This window comes from Protobothrops mucrosquamatus, unplaced genomic scaffold, assembly GCF_001527695.2.
Source record: "Protobothrops mucrosquamatus isolate PMUCROS unplaced genomic scaffold, P.Mucros_1.0 scaffold1725, whole genome shotgun sequence".
Taxonomy (NCBI): Eukaryota; Metazoa; Chordata; class Lepidosauria; order Squamata; family Viperidae; genus Protobothrops; species Protobothrops mucrosquamatus.
The window spans coordinates 336,139-359,510 of NW_015387872.1; the positions used below are offsets into that span (position 1 = coordinate 336,139).

At 41.4% G+C, this 23,372-nt stretch overlaps 1 protein-coding gene across 1 annotated transcript in view; it reads left to right on the forward strand.

Moving 5' to 3' along the window:
- The first annotated feature begins 305 nt into the window (after window positions 1-305).
- Window positions 306-23,372, forward strand: part of ESYT1 (extended synaptotagmin 1) — a 33,041-nt gene continuing 9,974 nt past the window's right edge. Inside the window, exons 1-21 of the mRNA XM_015822909.1 lie at window positions 306-427; window positions 1,286-1,375; window positions 3,423-3,478; window positions 3,834-3,957; window positions 4,039-4,215; window positions 4,417-4,499; window positions 4,790-4,838; window positions 5,416-5,505; window positions 6,155-6,247; window positions 8,900-8,971; window positions 9,826-9,912; window positions 9,998-10,147; window positions 12,099-12,251; window positions 14,715-14,891; window positions 16,271-16,353; window positions 16,674-16,722; window positions 17,032-17,121; window positions 17,950-18,045; window positions 19,742-19,813; window positions 21,544-21,630; window positions 22,958-23,101. Coding sequence (XP_015678395.1) covers window positions 335-427; window positions 1,286-1,375; window positions 3,423-3,478; window positions 3,834-3,957; window positions 4,039-4,215; window positions 4,417-4,499; window positions 4,790-4,838; window positions 5,416-5,505; window positions 6,155-6,247; window positions 8,900-8,971; window positions 9,826-9,912; window positions 9,998-10,147; window positions 12,099-12,251; window positions 14,715-14,891; window positions 16,271-16,353; window positions 16,674-16,722; window positions 17,032-17,121; window positions 17,950-18,045; window positions 19,742-19,813; window positions 21,544-21,630; window positions 22,958-23,101 — 2,115 coding nt within the window. The 5' untranslated portion in view covers window positions 306-334. The remainder of the gene's footprint in view (window positions 428-1,285; window positions 1,376-3,422; window positions 3,479-3,833; window positions 3,958-4,038; window positions 4,216-4,416; window positions 4,500-4,789; window positions 4,839-5,415; window positions 5,506-6,154; window positions 6,248-8,899; window positions 8,972-9,825; window positions 9,913-9,997; window positions 10,148-12,098; window positions 12,252-14,714; window positions 14,892-16,270; window positions 16,354-16,673; window positions 16,723-17,031; window positions 17,122-17,949; window positions 18,046-19,741; window positions 19,814-21,543; window positions 21,631-22,957; window positions 23,102-23,372) is intronic.

The following is a 23,372-nucleotide window of genomic DNA, read 5'->3' on the forward strand; positions in this document are numbered from 1 at the left end:
GCAGCAGCCTCTGAAAAAAACTGCTCAGATGGACAGATGGAGTTGAAGGAGATGTCATTCTCTAGACCAGCGGTTCTTAAACATTTTGGCACCAGCAACCACTTAAATTCTTAAACATTATTGAGGATCACAAAGAGTTTTGGTTAGGTGGGTTATATCTATCAATTTTAGAAATCAGAACTGAGAATTTTACACTGTTTAGTTGACTTCTCAAACCCCCTGAAAGGACCCTTCACACATCCCTAGACCACACTTTGAGAATCACTGCTCTTGACCTTTTGTTGGCCTATTCTTGTGTGGTCTTGCTCCTGTTCCCATATTACTATTTTTCTTGATGTTTTCCTTCTGTGACAGCTACGTGGGTGATGTCCAGATTGACGTGGAAGTGAAGAAATTTTTCTGCAAGGCTGGAGTGAAAGGCATGCAGGTAAAGTAGACTAGGACTGAGATCTAAATCCTGCTCCAAGTTAGCCTTTCGCCCTGGGAATTATGAAAGTCTATACCTCTGAGCACCAGATTGAGAAAAGCAGATCTGGAAACTGTAAAGTATCTCATTTCAGGTTTTTAAGATTAAATAAATCACATTCCTTCTCCCAATCTAATGTTCTCTAGAAGCTTTTTATAACTTCCATAATTCTTGCCCAGGCTGATCTTGGGCAATAGATATCTCTGAATTGGTTCTCAGTGATGGCATTTATATTTTTGGAAATAGTTTCCTCTCAGAATTCTGGCATATGCAGAATGATGCAGGAGACCTTTACTTTGGCAATACACTTTGCTATGCCCAGCGATCCAATCTTGTCTTTCTTCCTCGTGAACTTTTTTTAAAAAAATATGTCTGCCCATCTGGTATCTTTTCACCAATCTTTGAAAGGCAGCCAATTCTGGGCATTCAAGTAGAGATTCCTCAGCTGTGTTGAAATGTTAGAGCAATGTTTCTCAACCTCAGCTACTTTAAAGTATGTCGACTTCTACCCAGAATTGAAGTTGAAGTTGAAGTCCACCCATCTTAAAATTGCTGGGGGTGAGGATAAAAGTTAAGCCAAATAGTTTTGAACACTGAAAGGCAAAAAGTGCTGGTGATACCGGTATTTCACTGATACCATTAGCTTCAGTTTCCTACCATTGTTGAAAGGAGGCTCAAATCTTGACCTACCCTGTGACATTGTGCCTCCTCATGTTTGTCAAGGTGAACTGAGTCTTTGTTGATATGGAAGGACTATCATCCTATGCTTGCTTCAAAGCCCAGAAATTGGGACTCTCATGTTTCTCATTTCCCCTTTAGCTACATGGCATGTTGCGAGTCATTCTGGAACCCCTCATCGGAGACGTCCCAATTGTAGGAGCTCTTACTCTGTTTTTCATTCGTCGTCCAGTAAGTATTCTGCCATATTCCTGGTGTTTCTCCAAACTGCCAACCAATTGTGGTTGTTATTGTTTCACACCCATCTCAAATTTGTGATATTGAGCAGCTCACACAGTTAAAGCAGACACAAAAACAATTAACAAAATACAGATAAAACAACAAAAAACTATTAAAACCAGTTAAAACCACCAAACAATGTACAATCCATACATCACAATCCATACAAATATCTAGCAGATTCAACATGTTGCTAGATCCCCAAGAAGAATGACAAATCCATGTCGGCAGATCCTTCCACAAAGGCAATAGGGACAATCTAACTTCCATGGCATGTGCTAAATACAAACAACAAAGAAAAAGGAATAGACAAAATTATTTTAAAAAGAAACCTCTAAAAAAGAAACAAAAACATGCAGAGCATATATTCATACATTACTAATCTATATTGATATATTATTGATTCATCAGTTGTTGGTAACATCAATTTTGCAGCCCCTATATAGTTAAAGCCATCTGTTTGTCTTTGCATTGTTGAACAATACATTGTTTAGTTGTAAGTAAAGGATAGAAAATCTACTTTCTTTGTCCAGATATCAACTCTCCTGTGATATGAATAAACTTCAAAAGAATATCAACATCTGAAAATGTTGAATCTCAAAGTTGATTTAACACAGAACATCTTTTCCTAAGTGAACAGTGTTAGACTCTGTAGTAACATATAATGAAATAAAGAATTAATATCATCACATCTCCAAAACCTAACCACTTACTCAGGCCTTCTCTATATGTAGAAGTAATTTCTGAAATACTATTTCATATTGAAAAACTCATGAGCTGTTGGGTCATCCTTTTAGAGATATTTCCTTACCAAATTCCTTTAATGCAGACATGTCAAACTTGTGATGTCACGCAACGTATCAAGACGGTTTTGCCATTGCTGGCAATGGGGTGGGTATGGTTTCCGGATGACGTGTCCGGCCCACGGGCCGGCAGTTTGACACACCTGCCTTAATGCCTTGAACGATGATAGAATTTCGAATGCGCTGCCTTCACTGGAAAAGTTGAGATACCTTCAGAGATGCATCTGCCTTGAAAATAGTTCATGTTGAACTGTATAGCACAGTCAAACATCAGCACAGGAAATGTATTATGACATTTGGTATTATGTCACAAAATGTTTATCCCAAGTTGAACTGTATAGCTAAGTCAAACTCAGTACAGGAAATGTTTTATGATATTTGATATTATGTCATGAACTGTTTTATGACAATGTTTGTGTTAGAAGTAATTTTATAAAATTTGTCAACTTTCAGTTGGGAATCACGGGTCCCAGATTTTGGACACATTCTGTAGATTATCCCACTTGTCTTACCTTGGTTCAAAAATTGTTGCCCTATGATGCGCTCTTTTGCTGAGTTAAAAGTTACAGGAATGAAAGCTTTAATAGTACATAGATATACATACACACACGCACGCAAATGACAGTTATAAAAAGTTTTAAAAAGTTATTTAAGAAGCAAAATAAACAAAAAGGATTTTTAAAAAACTTCCAAGCATGCCAAGTATGGTTGATATCTGCTTGTGTCTCAGTGATAAAGCCAATTTCTTGCCTCCCCTATCTTCCTACCTTGGTCACTTACCCATTTGACTGATAGTCATCTATTACTGATTCCTCTGTCAGAACCCTACAAAAGTAAGTTTAACAAAGGCCAGTATGTTTTGAGTGTTAAAAATAATCTGATGCTTTTTTATGGACTCTTGATTGTACCCATTCAAATGCCATTGATTCAAGTGTTGTGGGATTAAACAATACTTGTGCATAAATAAAGCCATTTTTAAAAGCTTTGGATGTAGCAGAGCTTCCTATTAAAACTTAATACTGGAAAGTTATATGTATTTTATTAAATTCTGTCATTAGAGAATCTCTCAAATAATCTGCCACAGTATACAGTATTATGAAGAGACCTTTGCAATGCCTTCGGTCTCGATTACGTCATCGCTATCAACCGTCTACCGTAGATCTACAACTAATTTCTACATTGCACATTTTTTCCAGACTCTGGACATTAATTGGACAGGAATGACCAATCTATTGGACATCCCTGGACTGAGGTAAATTTATGGTCGCCCTAACTTTCTGGAAGTTTATAAGAGAAGCATAAGGAGGAAATGAACATTGCTGTTCTAGAAAGACCTAGGGGTGTATGGACCAAAACTGCTTGGGAAGGCATCTTCTTTTAAGCCCGCTGTGGACCTAATTGTGTAAGAGAGCCAAGAGTAGCAAGGTAGGAAGATTAAACTCAAAGAGGAAGAAAACTGAGCTTATTGAAGGGGAACATTCTGAAAGCAGAAAGGCATTAAGAGATAATGGAGGAGCTTATGTTTGCATAATGTAACTTGTTGAGAGAACATGACTAGCAGATTATTAAGAAGTAGTGTGAGCAGCAGGATCTGTTTTCCTCAACAGCTCACTGTCTGACACAATGATCATGGACTCCATTGCCTCTTTCTTGGTTCTCCCCAACCGCCTGCTCATCCCACTGATCCCTGATCTCCATGAAGCAGCTGAACTCCGTTGCCCAATTCCCAGGGTAAGGCAAAATTTCTGGTGAAATGAATGTTACTGCTTGGTGAGTTAGAGTTGTGGATATGATCTGCTTTCTCCCTTCCAGGGCATTGTCCGTGTATATCTAATGGAGGCTAAGAACGTGCAGTCCAAGGATAAGTACATCAAAGGGATGATTGAGGGCAAGTCAGATCCATATGCCATTGTCCGTGTTGGAACCCAGGTCTTCACCAGCAAAGTCATTGATGAAGACCTCAATCCCAAGTGGAATGAAACGTATGAGGTAATTGTCTGCCAGATGAAGTGGTAATTTAAATATAATTGTTTAGGGATGCTAGGTGTCATTTCTAATCTCCCTTATCTTAGCTTTTTCATTTCATGCAATACAACTATCATTGTTTTCTTTTCTCTGTTGGAAGAAGGCCCCTATGGCCTATACAATTAGTGGTATCTGCTCTGACTCCCCACTTCACTGTCCCTACAGTTTATGGTACACGAGGTGCCAGGGCAGGAACTGGAGGTGGAACTCTTTGACAAAGACCCCGATCAGGATGACTTCTTGGGCAGGTGAGAAGCTGGGTGGGGTTTGGTTTCAAGTCTAGCAGGGAATTGTGACCTAGTTGAATGACGGATGGCGGGTTGGAAGCTGGCACTTCACTGCTGGGAATGATTGGGATAGTATTGAAAAAAATAGAAATAGTTAAAAAAAATTCAGTCTAAAGATCAGCAGCTTCAAGACGTTGAATATATGAGGTCTGCATAAACGAGGAGCACAAGATCTGAGCATCTTGGGCCTACTCATTACAATCCTAAGATTGGTAGATATGCATTTATCAGCATCTTCTTTCTTTTCTCAGGATGAAGCTGGACTTTGGGGAGGTGTTCAGGGCTCGTGTGTTAGAGGAGGTAAGCATTGAGGAGGGAAGATGGCTTTTTCATACCTGGAACAAACCATAGGATGGTTTAACCAGCTGCAAGGGTACAGTCATGAATAGAGCATCTTCAGCCAAATGAAGACAAGGGGGACCATAAAGGCTCTTGAGAACAAGGGGGGTGGGCAGAGAATAGAAGGGCAGAGAGATTTTAGAAATGTTATAGAACTCTTCCCCCCCCCTTTTTTTTTTATGGAGCAACTTGCATATCTTACGAAAGCAGAAAGGTACAACTTGAGGGCCCAGAACTATAAACAGCCACAAAAGCCTCTTGAAATGTTGCTAAATTTAATAAGAGGAAACTCCTAATAAAAGGGGGTGTATTCCGATTAACTGAATTGATTTCATTTAAAGTAAAATGAGCTTTAGTCTTTGCCCCATCTACTGAGTGTAACCCTACTACATTACTCGAGATCAGTTTGGTTTTTAGCTCCCCCTCCCCAAACGTTATGCCTCCTTGAGTTACAGAAGCAAATCACTGTTGGTAAATATTAAGGACTTTCCTATCCATGGAGAGCTTCTAATTTCCTTCCTGTTTGCTTTCCTGACAGTGGTTCCCATTACAAGATGGGGGCCAGGCTCGTGTGCATTTACGTCTGGAGTGGCATAGACTTATGTCAGATGTTTCCAAGTTGGATCAGGTGAGTGCAAACACTTAGGGAAGAAACATGGTCTTTAGGGGTGTCTCTGGAGGTGGCAACATCTGAGTCGCTCCTTTTTGCGAAAATAAGAAGAATATGCCAAATTATTGCTTACCCTGATGGACAAAGGACTCCAGAGTCTTGGTTTTTCCTATCTAGTTACTTGAGTTTCTTTTTACTTGGAGAAGCCAAAGATGGGTGAGTCTCAAAACTTTAAATTAAACTTTTAGAGGAAACTTTCCTTAGAGAAATATACATATTATGAAAACTACCGGTAGATAAGATTCTGGATTAAATTTGGACCATGAATTGCAAATTCAAACTCCTGCCATATATTTTTATTATTTCCACAAGGTAAGCAGGGTTCTATAGCTTGGAAGGCATGATGGAAAACTAACTGAGGAGTTGGGAGGGAATAATCTTGGAAGCATGCTCTGAAATAAACTGGTGTGAAGATGAGCAGAACTTTAGAAGAAAGTTTAAAATAAAGAATGGCTTGTAAACATCTTCTCTTGTTAAGACTACATTAAGAGCCACAATTGGGTCTCTTTGATGAGATGGGAGATATGCTATATAGGATATAGATATGCTAGGTGTTGTGTAAAACGTGCTAGTTAATGCTGATTTATTTCTTATATGCTGTTTGAAGGTTCTTCAGTGGAACAAAACTATCTCCTCAAAGCCAGATCCTCCATCAGCAGCCATCTTGTTGATATATTTAGACAGAGCACAAGACTTACCAGTGAGTAGTCACAATATAGCATCTCCTTCACACTAGGTTGTTTTATTTCACCGAAAGTCACCTTTTAATATGAAATGGGGCAGAGCTTGGATGTGAGTTTGAACTTGATAAATTTGTCCTGTCCCAAAATTGGAAACTCTGGGAATTGCAACAGTTGGGAATGCATGGGCAGAGTGATGGGGCAAAGTAGCCACAAGCTAATGTCTTTTTTTTAAAAGCCATTTATTTATACATGAAATTCATACATTACCTCCATCATGTTGGACTTTAGATAGTTTACAGCTATTTATAAAAAAATATGATCATAATCAACCTGTTGTGTCTAGCAGCACTGTTTTAGCCACAGTGTTCTTCTTTCTGTGTACATGTTTTCTTTGTTTGCATTGTAGCTGATACCTAGAAATCAATAGTCCAGGTTTTTACATAAAAGGAAGAACTGTTCCAATAAACATGAGAGATAAACTTGTAAAAGATATGAAAGAGCTTGTTGCAATGCAGTTTGCATGATGCAGCTTTGTACAGAAAACATTCCGCCTAAGTTTGATAACTTTGCAAAATTTAAAGGCTGTTTTGCCTGTGCATTAGTTAATGTAAGTAGACAAAATTAACTTCAGGATTAATCAGGTTATTAAGTCATCCAAGATTGTGTTGAGTTTCTTCTTAAATTAACGTTCTATAAATGAAAGGTGGGGAGATTTTTTTCCTTAGGTATGTTGATCTAAAACTTTGATAGACTGTTTCTAAACACATGTCCTACTAACTATATTCTTCTTGACAACTTTTACTTCATCTCTAGCCCACTGTAGAAGCAGTTTATCTTCATCTTTAGCTGTTCTGTTTTTTTTAAGGCTTTCACATAAACATTCTGTGACATAAAGCCCACTCACCTAGTCACAGGTTGATTATTCATGGAAGACTGTTAGACCTGTTTTAGCACCTCTTTAGCAGTCATTTAAAAAGAAAACAATGCATTTTTAAAAAAAACAGCGCTATCATTGTTCACATGAAAGGTTGATTTAAATTAGGAAAGACAGGAGCCTTACAGTTGTTGTGCTGTTCCTCCCAACAGAGAAAAACACTTGCTCTGCTTTTGTTACTTGGAGAAGATGGTGCCATTTTGCCTATTTCAGCACCATTTTGTGCATTCCATAGGACCCTTATGGACAGGCTGATAGTGGAGTGAAGTGGAAGAGGGGTTGAATGGCACATGGAGGAAGATCTTTCCTGCTTCATTCTGGAATGGTCTTCTACAGATCTGTCAAGCAGAATGTTAACCCCTGTTCAAAAACAGCTTGCATGACAGGTTGCCAGGATAGAGCACTTCCACATTGGCAACCTGCCACTCAGGCAACTGAAGTAGAAAAAGCCTTTATTCCAGGCCACTGCTTGCTCTTGCCCAAACTTGTCCCATCACACTTCAAGAAGAGCAATTGCCAGAGTTTTTTCCCCCACAGGTGGTGACCCTGAGTATGGAGGGCAGTGAAGCTGGAAAAATCCATCAACTGCTGCCTCTAAATTGTTTGACAATACTATAAGAATAGAGGTTCCTCCCTTGTTTTAAGGACTGGAGGAATCTACATGAAGGAAGCTGTGAGGAATGGCATATCACAGGTTGAGCATCAAAAGTATCTGTGGTGATATTGATCCCCCAAAAGCCTCAGTAGTGCCTGTAGCAAAATCCCTAAAGGATCTTAGATTAATCAATCAGAATAGAGCTGGAAGGGACTTTGGAAGTATTCTAGTTCAACTCCCTGATCAAGCTGGAGACCCTATACCATTTTAGATAAGTGGCAGTCCAGTGTCTTAAAAACGCCCAGTGATGAAGCACCCACAACTTCTGAAGGCAAGCTGTTTCACTGTTTAATTGTCCTCACTATTAGGAAGTTTCTCCTTAATTCCAGGTTGCTTCTCTCCTTGATTAGTTTCCATCCATTGTTTCTTGTCTTGCCTTCTGCTGCTTTGAAAAAGTTGACCCCCTCTTCTTTGTGGCAGCCTCTCAAATACTGAAATACTGCTATCATGTCACCCCTAGTCCTTCTTTTCTCTAGCCTGGCCATACCTAATTCCTGCAACCATTCTTCATACTTTTTTGTCTTCAGACCCTTAATCATCTTAGTTGCTCTTCTTTGCACTTTTTCCAAGTCTCAATGTGGTGATGATCAAAACTGGATGCATTATTCCAGGTGTGATCTTACTAAAGATTTATAAAGGGGTACTAATACGTTGCATGATTTTGATTCTATGTCTCTGTTACAACCAAGGATTGTATTAGCTCTTTTGGCTGCTGCTGCACACTGCTGGCTCATGTTTAAGTGATCGTCCACTAGGACTCCAAGGTCCCTCTCAGTTACTGCTTTTGAACCAGGTTTCGCCTAATCTCTACTTGTAATTTTGGTTTTTCCTGCCTAGGTGTAAAACCTTGCTTTTCTCCACGTTAAATTTCATGTTGTTGGATAGGGCCCATTGTTCAAGTGGTCAAGATCTTTTTGGATCCTGAGCTTGTCTTCTGGGGTGTTGGCTACTCCTGTTAGTTTGGTGTCATCTGCAAATTTGTTGAGTTCCCCTTCTGTTCCCTCATCTAAGTCATCTAAGATTCTCCACTATGTCCTTCCCGGATGAATACTATCATTTATCTCCTCTTACTTTACCCAGCTGAAGAAATCTAGTAAGGAGCCCAATCCCATGGTCCAGCTATCAGTTCAAGATGTCACTCGGGAGAGCCGGGTAAGGATGTTTATTTTTCCTAAGTTGCCTTTCATTTGTAGCCATTTGATGTACTGCATGTGGAAATACGGGTAGCCAAGCACATTGTAGATTTATGAGGTGAAATGCATCTTGTCCATTTCTTCCAAACTGCAACATCTCATAGAAACAGCCCATAGGTGGAAAGGCTGGTTGAAACTTTTATCATCCATTCGGGTATCTGAATTCAGAACAGTAGCAGCTTTGCTGGGAGGGTTTGAGACAAGTTTGAATTTTAGCATGAGATTTGGGTGCCAGGTTGCTCTCTCCTCTGTTTCAGACTGTGATAGCAAAGCAAAGACAGAGAGGATGTGTGAGAGCTAGAAACTAAACCTTATGAACATTGAAAGAACTGGCAGTATTTGGCTCTGAGAAGAGTGAGGAAGGAAGAATATGATGATGCTATTCAAATGCTGGAAATTATGTCATATAGAAGAAGATCAAGACCTGCTTTTAATCCTAGAACGCAGGACATAAAACAAGAATCTGAATTATAGATGCCAGTTGAATATTAGGGAAAAAATAATGCTCTAGTAGAGAAAGCTGTTTGCCAGAAGATCTAATTCCCCAGAGAGATCTGTCCTATCAATCAAAACAATGCTGTTTCTACCTCTGCCTATAGAGGGCAGTAGTACTCCATTGTCATTTTTCTCCAAGTATTACATTATAATTTTTCTTTCTTTCTTTCTTTCTTTCTTTCTTTCTTTCTTTCTTTCTTTCTTTCTTTCTTTCTTTCTTTCTTTCTTTCTTTCTTTCTTTCTTTCTTTCTTTCCCCTCTCTCTCTCTCTCTCTCCCTCTCCTTCTCCCTTCCTTCCTTCCTTTCTTCCCCCTGCTAGGTTATCTATAACACTGTTTCCCCTGTCTGGGATGATGCTTTCCGCTTTTTCCTGCAAGACCCGACTGTCCAGGACATTGATATACAGGTAAGGTTCCTATTCTCTTCCAAACCCATCTAGTCACTTTTGAGCATAACAGCAGCTGCAGAAATTCTTCTTTTTGACCCCATAGGTCAAAGATGACAACCGTCAGACCACTCTGGGCTCCATCACAATCCACTTGTCCCGCCTTTTAAGTGCTGATAATCTGACTCTGGACCAGTGGTTCCAGCTGGAAAATTCTGGACCCAACAGCCGTATCTACATGAAACTCATTATGCGGGTAAAAAGCTTGGAGTTAAGGTTGGGTTAGGACTTGGGAGATGATACAAAGGTTTCCCCTTCACTTTCATTTCTAGCTCTTTGTAAAAATGCAGTACATACACCAGCATGTGAAATCCATAAAGCATTTTATTTCAAAAAGGAGTTGGAAAAAATGGAGAAAGCCATTGATTCTATACAATTTCTGTTTTGAGTGGGAATCTCAAAACAGAATCTCCCCCCCCCCCCCTGAATCCTCTTGTGGCTTTGTCTACTAGACATAATTTTTGGTCCTTATTATTGTCCCCTTCACATTAGCACAAACAATGTTAGCTGCAGAGTGAGAAAACGATACAGATGAAATACTTTTCTCCTTATATAGTAAGAACAGTTTGGTCTGGGGAGGGGGGGAAGGCGAGGAAAATTGTGGAAATTCTTTGGAGAATCTCATCCTTCTGGTAGCACATGAATCTTTCCAAATCACAGCTGCTTTGAGGAAAAGAAGGTTGGGGAGGGTCTGTCATAAATTTCCTGCATAATAATTTTTCTGGCCTTGTTCTCCTAAGTCAGGGATAGGCAACCTTGGCTCTTTTATGACTCGTGGACTTCAACTCCCAGAATTCCTGAGCCAGCATGGCTGGCTCATGAATTCTGAGTTGAAGTCCACGAGTCATAAAAGAGCCAAGGTTGCCTACCCCTGTCCTAAGTATAAAGGGGGATCCATGCCTATTACTGCTAGCTAAGCTTAAATACAGGTAGTCCTCAACTTAACAACAGTTCATTTAGTTTGAAGTTACAACAGCACTAAGAAAAGTGACTTATGACCATTTTTCACACTTATGGCCATTGCAGCATCCCCAAGGTAAAGTGATTTATATTCTTGACAACTGATGCTTGACAACTGACTCACATTTATGACTGTTGCAGTGTCCCAGAGTCACATGATCCCCTTTGGCGACCTTCTGATAAACAAAGTCAATGGGGAAACCAGATTCACCTAACTACCCTTTTGCTAATTTGACAAATGCAGTGATTCACTTAACAACTGTAGCAAGAAAGGTCATAAAATGGGGCAAAGCTCAATAAATTTCTCACTTAGCAACATAAATGTTGAGTTCAATCGTGGTCGTAAGTTGAGGACTGCCTGTATTGCATTCCACGGGGCTGGGCATTGTGTCTATATAAGCAACCCCAATGTTATGCTTCAGTTTCAAATCAGATTTGATGTGCTGGTCCAACACTGTCAATGACAAGTCCAAAGTTGGGCCTGGCAAGAAATGGAGTCATTTACATAAATCTGGAAGCCAGAGATAAATAAAATCTATTGATTGATTTTTAACATTAGTTCTGTAAATTAGACTTTGGTGATAAAGAACTGGATACAAGGTCTTTGAGATTTCGCAAGTGTTTAGTGAACTTGTCACTTTAACCAGGAGATATGCAGGGGTAGGCAACCTTGGCTCTTTTATGACTCGTGGACTTCAACTCCCAGAATTCCTGAGCCAGCCATGCTGGCTCAGGAATTCTGGGAGATGAAGTCCACGAGTCATAAAAGAGCCAAGGTTGCCTACCTGAGATAGAATCATGCTTTGAAGATCTTTGAATATCTTTTGAATCAACATGTGCGGAAACAAACTCTTATTTGTCTTAGTCCAGCTTTGTCTGGCTCCAGGGTTCACTCGGCTATGAGAGGCATGAATGCCTCTTCACTAAAGATTTTCAAGCAAGGACTGGAACCACATTTTTCAGAACTACCTGTATTTATTTCTAACATGCATTTCTTTACTGATCAGTGGTTTGGATCCGATTGCTAAAATGACTTCTCATTCCATTTGATGTGCCCAGGTTTGCAGTAGGCAGCTACAGCTAATGAGAGACAGATATTGCAACCTCATTATGGGGTAGCAGTTCATCGGCTTCTCTTTGCCTGGGTGCCTATCCTGATTTTCCATTGCATACTATAATTTCTTCAGGTATTATATCTGGATGCCCCTGAAGTCTGTTTCAATACCCGGCCACATCCCCCAGGAAATCTCAATGTCACAGAAAGTCCCCATCTTGGTAGCAGTGTCGATATGCCTTCTCGGCCCACCAAGGCTAGTCCAGATGCTACTTTTGGCACCGAGGTAAGATCACACATTCTCTTCATCCAACCTTAATAGTCAGTTGTGCCTTTTGGTAAGATAGGCGACCTTCTAAGCCAGAGACTGGCGACCTTCTAAGCCAGGGACTGGTTTCGTGGAAGACAATTTTTCCACAGACGGGGGCAAGGACGGTTTTGGTTTCACTGGTTTGCCTGCTGCTCACTTCCAGCTGTGCAACCAGTATCATTTTGCGGCCCCGGGGGTTGAGGACCCCTGTTCTAAGCTAACATTTCAAACTCTGGAGGCAGATCAGATTTGGTGTTCTTTATGGCTGTCAGTGATCCAAACGTATGTAACTAGGTGATTAAGATAGGACAGACGGTTGAGGAACAAACATATTTTCAACTTGCCAAAATGACATTCCGACTTTTAAAAAGGAGAGTACGAAAATTCCCTCATAAAGTCTTGCTATTTTTACAGAAAATGAGGACAATGTTTTTAATCATCATAAGTTCAGTTATGCTATTCATGTTGTGGCCCCCAAAGCCTCTTCTTAATGGATCCCAAAATAAACTAACCCAGCTGCCACGAAAACATAAATAGTTTTGCTATTAGTAAAAATAAGAGCATAAGCTTCCTGCAGTCATTTGGCTGGCGCTGTGGGATCAGGCCAAAAGTCTTCTAAGTCTGACTTCCTGTTTCCTACAGTAACCAGCCAGAATTCTCCAAGAAGTCCTGCAAATAATAGCTCTTCCCAGCGTAGGTGCTCTCTAAACTTGCGGGCTTCAGTTCCCAGAATTCCCTTGCCAGATTAGTCATTGCTAAGAATCCTGGGGGTTGAAGTCTGCATACTTGGAGCAGCTCAGTCAGGTATGCAAACTGGTTATCTGTCTCTTAATATGAAAGATAGTGGAGAAGTTAACTGTTCTTTGCAGTTGTCTTTTTACAGTTATGTAGCAAAAATAAGCAGCCTTGTTTGTTTAACTCAAATTAAATTAATAAATAGTATATAAAATGAAATTAATAAATAGATCAGTATTTATAATATTTATAATAAGTATTTCCTCAAATTAATCAAATTTATACACCAGCCATCTCACTGTCTAAGTGACTTGGCGGTGTGCAAGTAAAAAAACCAATTAAATCCGGATAAAAATCTATACAAAAATAAACAAAGTTAAAAAGGCAGGGAGAGCGCCCTCAAGCCACCAGCCACCCTCTGGGTTGTGTCCCATTCTTGCATCCCCATGCTAATTGACAGAGACAAGTCTTTTGGAAAGTGAATTTATTAGTCAAGACAATGTTTAGAAAGATAAAACAAATAAAAGGAAACAATTTGCATAGTAGTAACTCTGTTTACTGCAGTAGAACTTCCAGATCTGTTTGAAAGCAGATTTTTAGTTGTAGATTGGAAGGTTTTTGCTGATCGCCTGCAACGTAGCTTATTTAAACCAGCTTGCTGTCTGCAGCATCAGAAGGCTATAAATCTGAAACTTGTGTCATGCCTAATACACCCCTATGTGTTTTCCACATAACAAATAGTAATTTCAAATTACAATGCATTTTTAATCAAAGAAACAGATTTGGGGGGGGTGGAAAAGGGGAGATAGAAAGGCTCAGTTCTCAAGAACTTTAATTCCAGTGGATGCAATCAGAGATTATGCCTTTCTGATTGCAGTGCTCCTGTGAAACTTTTATCTGTGATTATAGTCTGATAGTCTTATTACTGCCTTTTATCACTGATTTGGATTTTGCAGGATGCTTCATTACAGCTGCTATGATTTTAATTCCATTGTGGGACTGAAAAGGAAATGCAGATTTTAATAAATAGAATAGTGATCATATTTTAAGAAATTGTATCATAGATTTTGGACCTGACATCAAAGTATATCAAACAAAGAAACCAATGGCCTATAGATCAGGTTTATTTTTTATTGTAACAGCCACAGTAACAGAACTTTGCAGGTCTGAATTTGTTCCTCCTACTCTAATATTATCTTTGTGTGAACTAAAGAGAGGCCTGTCTGCGTTGCTTACTCAAACCAATTTCTTGAAATGGAGTTAACTCTGACTGTTCCTTTGGTCGCAACGCTGCCTCCTATCCTTCAAGGTCATTCCCTATGTCAGGGATAGGTAACCTTGGCTCTTTTATGACTCGGGAACTTCAACTCCCAGAATTCCTGAGCCAGCATGGCTGGCTCAGGAATTCTGGGAATTGAAGTCCGCGAGTCATAAAAGAGTCAAGGTTGCCTACCCTGCCCTATGTCCTTTTTGTTGTTAACCAAATTCTGTCTGATTTTAGGAAAATTAAATATAGTGCAGGAGCTGGGCATTCCAGAATCTTCACTGAGTCTCTTCCTTCTTCCATCCTGTTTAAAGAAAACAGCTGTAGTTAAAATGTAAAGGTTTCAGTAATCTAAGGGAGCCAGACTAAAGCCCATGATGTTGGATGATGATATTGATAGATCTGGCCTGCAAACTGTGTCTCCTCTCACTGAATTCCAGAGTGTAATTCGCATTCACGTGCTGGAAGCGGAGAACCTAATTGCCAAGGATAATTTCATGGGCGGGATGATTAAGGGCAAGTCAGACCCGTATGTCAAAGTGCGCTTGGGAGGCCAGAAGTTTCGCAGCAGGGTCATCAAGGAAGACCTCAACCCTCGCTGGAGCGAGATCTATGAGGTGAGGATCCTCCCCGTCTCCTTCTGTGCATATATTAAACTGTATCCTCCTCGCCCTCTTATCATTGATTCCTGGAAGAGTTGGATTTGATGTGGAAATATAATCGTGCTGTTCTTTAAGACTATATATACTGCTCACAAAAATAAAGGGAACGCAAACCCCTTCAGTTCCATGGTAAAATGTTCCCTTTATTTTTTTGAGCAGTATATTTGTACTGTACCTGACAGTGTTGTAACTGAGGTCCCATCTGGAGAAAGTAGATAAAGGATTCTTTTTCAAACTTGACTGACTGAATACTGGTCAAGTCTGATTTCTGAAATGCATCATGCCCGAAATCCTTTTTTCGGAAGAGATGGGTTTCCAGCAATCAAAGAATAAAGGAGTCTGTATTTCTGGTTCAATGTCCATCTGAATATATATAGAACAAATCCAAACAGAACAAGGAAAACTCAAAATAATGGTTGGTTTAGGGCAGGGGTAGGCAACCTTGGCTCTTTTATGACTCGTGGACTTCAACTCCCAGAATTCCTGAGCCAGCATGGCTCAGCTTGGAAACCTCTCCCTTTCCCCTCAGCATGGCTGGCTCAGGAATTCTGGGAGCTGAAGTCCACGAGTCATAAAAGAGCCAAGGTTGCCTACCTTGATCTTGAATATATTTTACTTCTAGCTGCTAGAGAGATTTATATATATATATGCATCCTTATAGAAACTGCAACTCACCCAAAGCTTTCTTACTGTCCCAGAGGAGCATTTGGAAGCCTTGTTCTGAATTGGCTTCAGAGCTGGCAACCTTTTTAAAGGGCCTAAACCCAGCTCTGAGATTCCCTGTAACGCCAAGAGGGATTTCTCGGATTCAGTTTTTTCAGTGCTTTTTACATGCAATTCAATTCAAATCTTTCCGGAAAGAAACGTGGCTTTTTTTCTTTTTCCTTTTTTTTAATACGTTTTTATTGAATAGAAAAAGAAAAAAAAGGAATTAAAAACATTGAACATGGTAAATCATCTTTGACAGACATCTCAGTCCATATTTACATTAATTACAGATAAATATATCTCTTTACAATAACACCATTCTAATCTTAATCTTAACTTAATCTTAATCTTAATCAAATAACCAAATCCAGGTAATTTTGGACTGTCTTCCTGATGATTTCCAATTTTTTATCCATTAAGAAGGAGCTTCACACATATGTGCTTGCCCATCTCTCCCGCGGCCCGGTTTCAAAGAGTCTGTGGCTCAGAGATCCCTGCACTAAAATATTCCAGACTTGGAATCATAGCAAATATTAGCTTTCACTTTTATTTCACTAAAGACGCCTACTTTGATCACTGCTTCTGCCTTGCGTTCTTCTGTACAACAGTCCACTTTTTTCTTCTAGGTGATTGTGAGTAGCATCCCAGGACAGGAAGTAGAGTTCGACTTGTATGATAAAGATGTGGATAAAGATGATTTCCTGGGGAGGTAAGTTAGGAGCCAGGAAGAAAATTGGACAGAAAAGTTCACTGATCTCTCATTCTGAATGGGAAGCCCCAAAAAAGTGCTTAGATATCACAGATTCCCCATGGAATAGCAGAGGGAATACATTTTCCTATTCCTTTCCCAAAGATTTAATCTCACAGCCAGATTTCTCTCTTTTTTTTTTTGGCAGAGAAAGTTAGTCCTGTGGAGTTGGGCCTCTCATTCAGCTCCCAGTAAGGTTACTTTTGTAAGGAAGAAGTAGAAGGAAGGAAGCCCTTTCTTCAATGCTCTCTCTGACTCTTGAAACTTTCCCCTTTTGCCAGGTGCAAGATCCCTTTGAAGCGTGTGCTAATCAGCAAGTTTGTGGATGAGGTAAGATTGTGTGTGGAAGTAGATAAGGAGTTGGACTGGGCCTGAGGAGACCCAGTGACTTTTCCTGAGCCAGCAAAAGTCACTTTGGATTTTGGACCACTTGCTCTGTCTCAGCCCAGTTTGCCCCACAATGATGCTCTTGTCTAGATGAAAGGAAGATTCCCATGGGATCCCTCTTGAGCTCTTGAGGGAAAGTTAATATACAAATCTGACCAAGAACTAAGTAAAAGAAGGCTCTCTTAATGGCAGTGGGGAGGGCAAGGACACGCTGATCTGCCATCATACACTCTTCCTCCCTTCCTGTTGCAGTGGCTCCCCCTAGAAGATGTGAAATCAGGACGTCTCCACGTGAAGCTGGAGTGCCTGCCCCCTATACCCAGTGCTACAGAGCTGGAGCAGGTAATGGAGGTCTTCAGAAAGGAGAACGCCATGTGGGATTGGCTGGAACTGGGAGCTGGGGAAGAAAGCTCTTCATTTTTAAAGAGGTTAAACTTCAAATGCAATAACAGTAGCAATGTTGTTCCCGCCATTTATGGTTCCTTCTCAGATTTTCTTCTCTAGGAGAACAAACCAGCACATTGTGAATGAGTTTATATTTTCACTTCTCCATTTGATGGTTATGAAAGACATGGTGAATCAAGGGTGATATCTGAACACCTTCACAGAGGCATCAACAAAACTGTCTTCTTCTTAGGCTTTTCTTATTTTGCCATAACTGTGATCAAAGCCAGGCCTGTCGCTCAGACAGTTGAAAAGCTGAGGGACGCGGAGCTGTGGGAGGGATTATGGGTCACCCACAGGCCCCACACCAAGGGTAGGCAACCGTGGCTCTTTTATGACTCGTGGGCTTCAACTCCCAGAATTGCTGGCTCAGGAATTCTGGGAGTTGAAGTCCACGAGTCATAAAAGAGCCAAGGTTGCCTACCCCTGCCCTAAACTGTGAAGTTGTGGTCACCTCCCTGGCTTTGATGATGGGTGAAGTCAAGTAACCCCTTAGCAACTGAGGAACTCCTCAATTGCTCCTGCTGGCAGCATGTTCTCTTGCATATTTTGTGATAAGCCACTGCACGAGGTGGATTACCAAGGTGTTGCATAATAATTATTGCTTTGAAAGGAACACGTGGAAGAAATCAACCCATCCACCAATTTTCATACTAAGTGTCCTCTTAATAGTGGTTGGTAAAATACTTAAATATTGCCCTAACTGTCGATCACTTCTTCTTCCAGGTTCTGAGAGTAAACAGCTTGATCCAGACCCCAAAGAGTGAGGAACTGTCATCTGCCCTCTTCTCTGTCTTCCTTGACAGAGCAACTGAATTGCCAGTGAGTACCAGTAAAATACTTCTCTGTGCTCTACCTCTTAGTTCTAGGAGTGGCTATTGCAGCTTAATAATCCATGACCAGAAACTCAGAGCTGCTGATGTAATCTGAGCAACGGCAGTGAAGAAAAACACTAGCAGGAACTAATTTGGAAAGTTATGTTTCATGGATCAGGAAGCCATGAATTCAGAGCCCACTGAGCCATCAATTCAGAGCCTGGCTAATCCAGAGATTAGCCCTGTTCCAAGCAGCAATTAGAGTCATAAATCATGCCAGTCGTTAAGAATGTCACTATGTGACTGTGATTGATTTTATGACTTTTAGTTTGACATTAAGCAAGTAGCTGATCCCCCAAAGCTAAAAAGAATCAGATCTGGTTAGACTGCCAAGACATTCCTAGGCTACACACTAGATTGGGAAGTTTTAGACCTCCTAGAAGAGGGTATTGGCAAGCCATTTCATTCTGAAAATTATATGGGAGCAGGAATGACTTCAGACTTCCTGCCAGCTTTCCCATTGAGTTCCCTTATGGGAATCTGTCAGGGAGCATCAGAACCCTTCCCTTCCCTTCCCTGTAGGTAGGTACGTGGCTGTTGCTGGGTGGAGGAAGGAACAAGAGATTGCAAGTGTCAAAGTTCCAACAGACAGAGACAAATAAAGCAGAACGGGAGGCTTGCAATTCCTCAAAGAACATGTTTATTGATGGCACTTCAAAAGTGAAACCAAGTCTTGAAGAGATGCATAACAATTCCCCAATACAAAGTTAAATAATCCCATCTCCAAGGCTTTGCAAGCAACTACATTTCCCCATACAGCTTGTTGGCGGGCTTTTCATGAAACGCCCAGCCCGCGGTCTCGGGAGCAACCGATGACCTTGGTTCCCATGAGAGAAAGTCCGAGAGAGACAGTCTGTTTTGTCTAGCACAGGGGTAGGCAACCTCGGCTCTTTTATGACTCGTGGACTTCAACTCCCAGAATTCCTGAGCCAACATGGCTCAGCATGGAAACCTCTCCATTTCTCCTCAGCATGGCTGGCTCAGGAATTCTGGGAGTTGAAGTCCACGAGTCATAAAAGAGCCAAGGTTGCCTACCCCTGGTCTAGCACAACGCCTGGCAACCCCCCTCCCTCCGTGCTATGTGTCAACTAGAAATGAGAAGGAAAACATGGCTGCTCATTCTAAAGTTGCCAGCAAGACCGGCTGGAAAATTGTTATGAAATATTGAAAATATTGAAAGATCACATGACCGCAGCAGCAGCGAGTAGCCCTTCAAGCAGCCACAACTCCCCCCCCCCAAATTTCAGACGCATTCTGTAGGTTATCCCATTTGAGATACTTGACTCAAAAGTTGTTGCTCTCTCATGTACTGTTTTGCCCAGTTAAAAGTCATCGTTATGAGAGTTTTAGTAGTATATAGATGGGATATTGCATAGACAGTACTATCAGGAATTATGTTATTTATCAAGCATACCCGTGTAATAGCAACCCCTCTTCTTCAGTTCCCATGACGCCCCCAATCTACCTGCAAATGTTTCTCTTCGGCTCTGCCAGTGGCGGAATACTCCTGAACTCATATCAGAGAGGCAACAGATTAAAATGAACCATATGCATGCAACGCACAAAAATCTTTGTAATGGGGCATCCTGTGGACTAGCCTTAGTAGCAGTATATCAATCTCTTTCTCTTTCCCATTTGGCCAGCTCCGGAAGGGATCGAAGCCGCCAAGTCCTTACGTCAGCCTGTCTGTCCGTGGTGTCTCCTATAAGACTAAGGTAATGACACGGGGAAGAAGGAAACGATCAGGCTGAAAGTGGGTAGTTAATCATGGCTTTTGAACAGAGTATGGGGTAGAGAAGGGGATATATATCCAGAATCACTTTGGGGGGGGGGGTTTAGTACACACTATTGATTGTACATTGGTGGATTTAAAATAGAAGGCAAACAGCATGTATGCGCTTTAGATGTAACAAATAAGATGCTATTATTCAGCCAAGGAATTTATGATCCGTTCCAGAAGCAGCTTGGCGCATTCTTTCATTATCCATTTTTTTGCCCACTTTTCTTTCCAGCAAGTAGTTCAGAGGAGGGGGACATATTGCTATTAGCAGGCAATTGCTAATTTGCTGCATTCGTTAGGAGAACCCCAGTGATCTTCTGCCTCTCTTTCCTTTTGAGAGGACCAGTGCTTTTTTTCTTTAAAAAAAAAAAAAAAAAGGTGCCGGAACTTACACATGTTATACAACCCGCCTTGCCTACCCTACAAGGTTCCATCCAAAAAAGGTGCCAGAACTCCATTCTGGGTGTTCTGTGAGGGAAAAAAAAGCCCTGGAGAGGACTAACAAATATGGTGAAGGTGGAGGGGGGGGGGGAAAGAGGAAGCTACAAGATGAGGGGGAATCTGTGGCATAGCTAGAGTTTGTGCATATGAACAGATATGCAAACACATATATGCATTTTCTTATATAAAGAAGAGTTCATATGTAACTTGAGTTTTCTAGTGATAGAGCCACAAAAGAATGGATCTCTCTCAGCTTCCGTATTAACTATACAAAGCAATTGATTGCTGGTTCCAAAATAAATAAAACAGGGTTGACTCAAATTGCTTCTCATAAATGTATACGTTAAATGCATCGCAGAGGCAGGAGAACAAGTGATGGGCGAGGAAAGGGAATGGCCAAAACTCCAGATTTTAACAATAAGACTGGCATCACCATCAATGAATGATTGCAGAAGGAGACTTTTTAAAGAAATATTTGGAAACTCCACTATGCAACCGATAACTTATAATTAAGGACAGCGATGGATTTTTATATAAACAGATCACCTAATGGTGAAATTAAAGTCTTATTATCAAAGAGAAAAATAGCTGTCTACTCTAGTAACTCACAAGGCAGACATATTCTGGAGTGCTGCCATGTTAAATCGGCCTTGATTATCTGCCCGTGTCCTATATAACTAACTTCTTTTTCTTTTGATTACATGTCATATTCCATGCATTTCTTAAGCCACCATCTAGCACAGTGGTTCTCAACCTGTGGGTCGGGACCCCATTTGGGGTCGATCGACCATTTCACGGGGGTTGCCAAGCAAGGCTGTCCACCATTTTTTTTGGCCGCCATTTTTTTTGGCCGCCATTTTTTTTCCCCTTTTCCGGTGGGTGCCTTACCTCCCTTGGGCTGGGCCAGCTGGTGGTCGGCCTGTTCCATCTCTGCCGCTTGCCAGCTACGCCTCGGCCGGTGCAGGGGGCGGAACCACGCGTGCGCGGCGCTCCCGGGCAGGGAAAGTCCTCGACTTACGACCGGTTGGGTAGTCCTCGACTTACGACCGGTCTAGTCCTCGACTTACGACCGGTCTAGTCCTTGACTTACGACCGGTTTAGTCCTCGACTTACGACTGGTTGGGGTCGCGGCATTAAAAAGGTTGAGAACCACTGATCTAGCAAATGCTGTCTTTCTCCCCGGTTCTATTTTTTTTAAATGTCAAGGCTTGTTTCTGCCTTTAGGTTTGCCCTCAGACAGCAGAGCCTGAGTGGGATGAAGCTTTCTCCTTCCTCATCAAGAGGCCCCATGCAGAATCTTTAGAGTTGCAGGTAGGTGACCCAGGCACTTCTTCCCCACAACTATCCTCTTGTGCTTCACATCATCCACATGCGCCAAACCAAATCAGTGTGACTCCAGTTTACTTGATTATCCTACTGAAGAGAACTCTTGGGTCCCTTGACCTGATAGTGGGAATTGAAACGTCAACCGTGGAAACCAAGTTGTTCAAGCAACGTGATTGTGGCATTCCACCTGCCACAACAACAAGTGGACTGTTCTGAGTATACTTCTGTTATAGGTGGGAGAATTGGCAAGTTAAGTTCTCTTAGCCCAGGGGTGTCAAACTCGCAACGTCACGTGTTGTGTCGCGATGTATCGTGACTTTTTTTTGCCATTGCTGGTGATGGGATGGGTGCGGTTTCGCTATGATGCATCCGGCCCGCGGGCCAGCAGTTTGACACCCCTGTCTTAGCCTTTGTTAACTTCCTGGTTGCCTCTAAGGATCACCAGAATATAACTTTTATCAGTGGCATGCCTCGAATTCTTAACAGGTAGTACCTTCAAGAATTATTTTTCCAAATGTGGCTTGGCTACTATATTAATGTAATTTTTAAAAATATTTTCTTTCTGTGCAATAAGGACATTCATAAAAGTAAATTTTTTAGAGTGCTGTAGAAACTGACTGGTTAAAATTGAGGCAGCTACCGGATGTGGTTTATTTATATGCATTTTAAATAAATGCAAAAAATGATACGCCGCTGTGCTATCCTCACGTGCTTGGTAAGGTTATAGCACATAACAATTTAGATTTGCGGGGCTTTCATCGAATTCCCTAGAGTGGGAAGCTTGCTGAAGGGAAGCAGAACTGGCCCATATTTACCCTTGGGCCAAAAACCTCAAAACAAGCTAGTCCTTGTGCTGCAGAGAATTGTTAAATTGGGAGAGGAGACTATCTTCACAACTGAGTTTCTCTTCCCACAGGATCTTTTAAGAGGAAAGGATAATCTCTTTGCAGCTTAACGGAAAGGGAGTGGAGACTCAACTGTATCTTCTCAGAAGCTATGCTCCTTATCTTAACAAGGAAGAAGTCTCTTTCTAGCTCAAAAACCTGGAAGCTAGGAGAGGATTCCTTCTTAAATTCATACCTTCTGCTTCTCTGCCCTACAGTATATGTGTAGACCAGACCTGGGCATTTTTACAGCCTGTGGGTCACATCTGGTCCTTCAGCTGTCCCTGTCTGCCCTTAGCATCAGTGGGGGCAGGGCAGAGGCTCTCCACAATAGTCCCAGTTTCTCATGTGGCCCCTTGGGATAATTAATTGCCCAGCAAGTGTAGGACGGTTGCCATCTGTTTTTATTTTTTATTTTTACCTCACAGATCAAGGATGATGGGCATAGCCTAGGCGTGCTGTCGCTCCCCCTGTCACAACTGCTGGCTGCAGAAGGGCTCATCCTTGACCGCTGGTTCCAACTCAGCAATTCTGGTCCTGCTAGCCAGATTTTGATGCGAGTGCAGCTTGGGGTAGGTGGCTATGATGGTGTGCGGGAATGGCCTTGGGAGGCAGGAGGAAGATCTGCAGCCAAGGCAATGGTTGATAATGGGCAGCTCAATCAGCATATGGGGGGTGGAGTATGAGAAGTGTTTAGAAAGGATCTTCCTTAGTTTTCCAAAGACTTAGAAAGAGAGGAGAGCATAAATGCTTTCAGTTTCGCAAGATTCTGTTCAATATATTTAACCGTGGTGGTGCAGTGGTTAGAATGCAGGTAATGGAGGCTAACTCTGTCCACAGCCA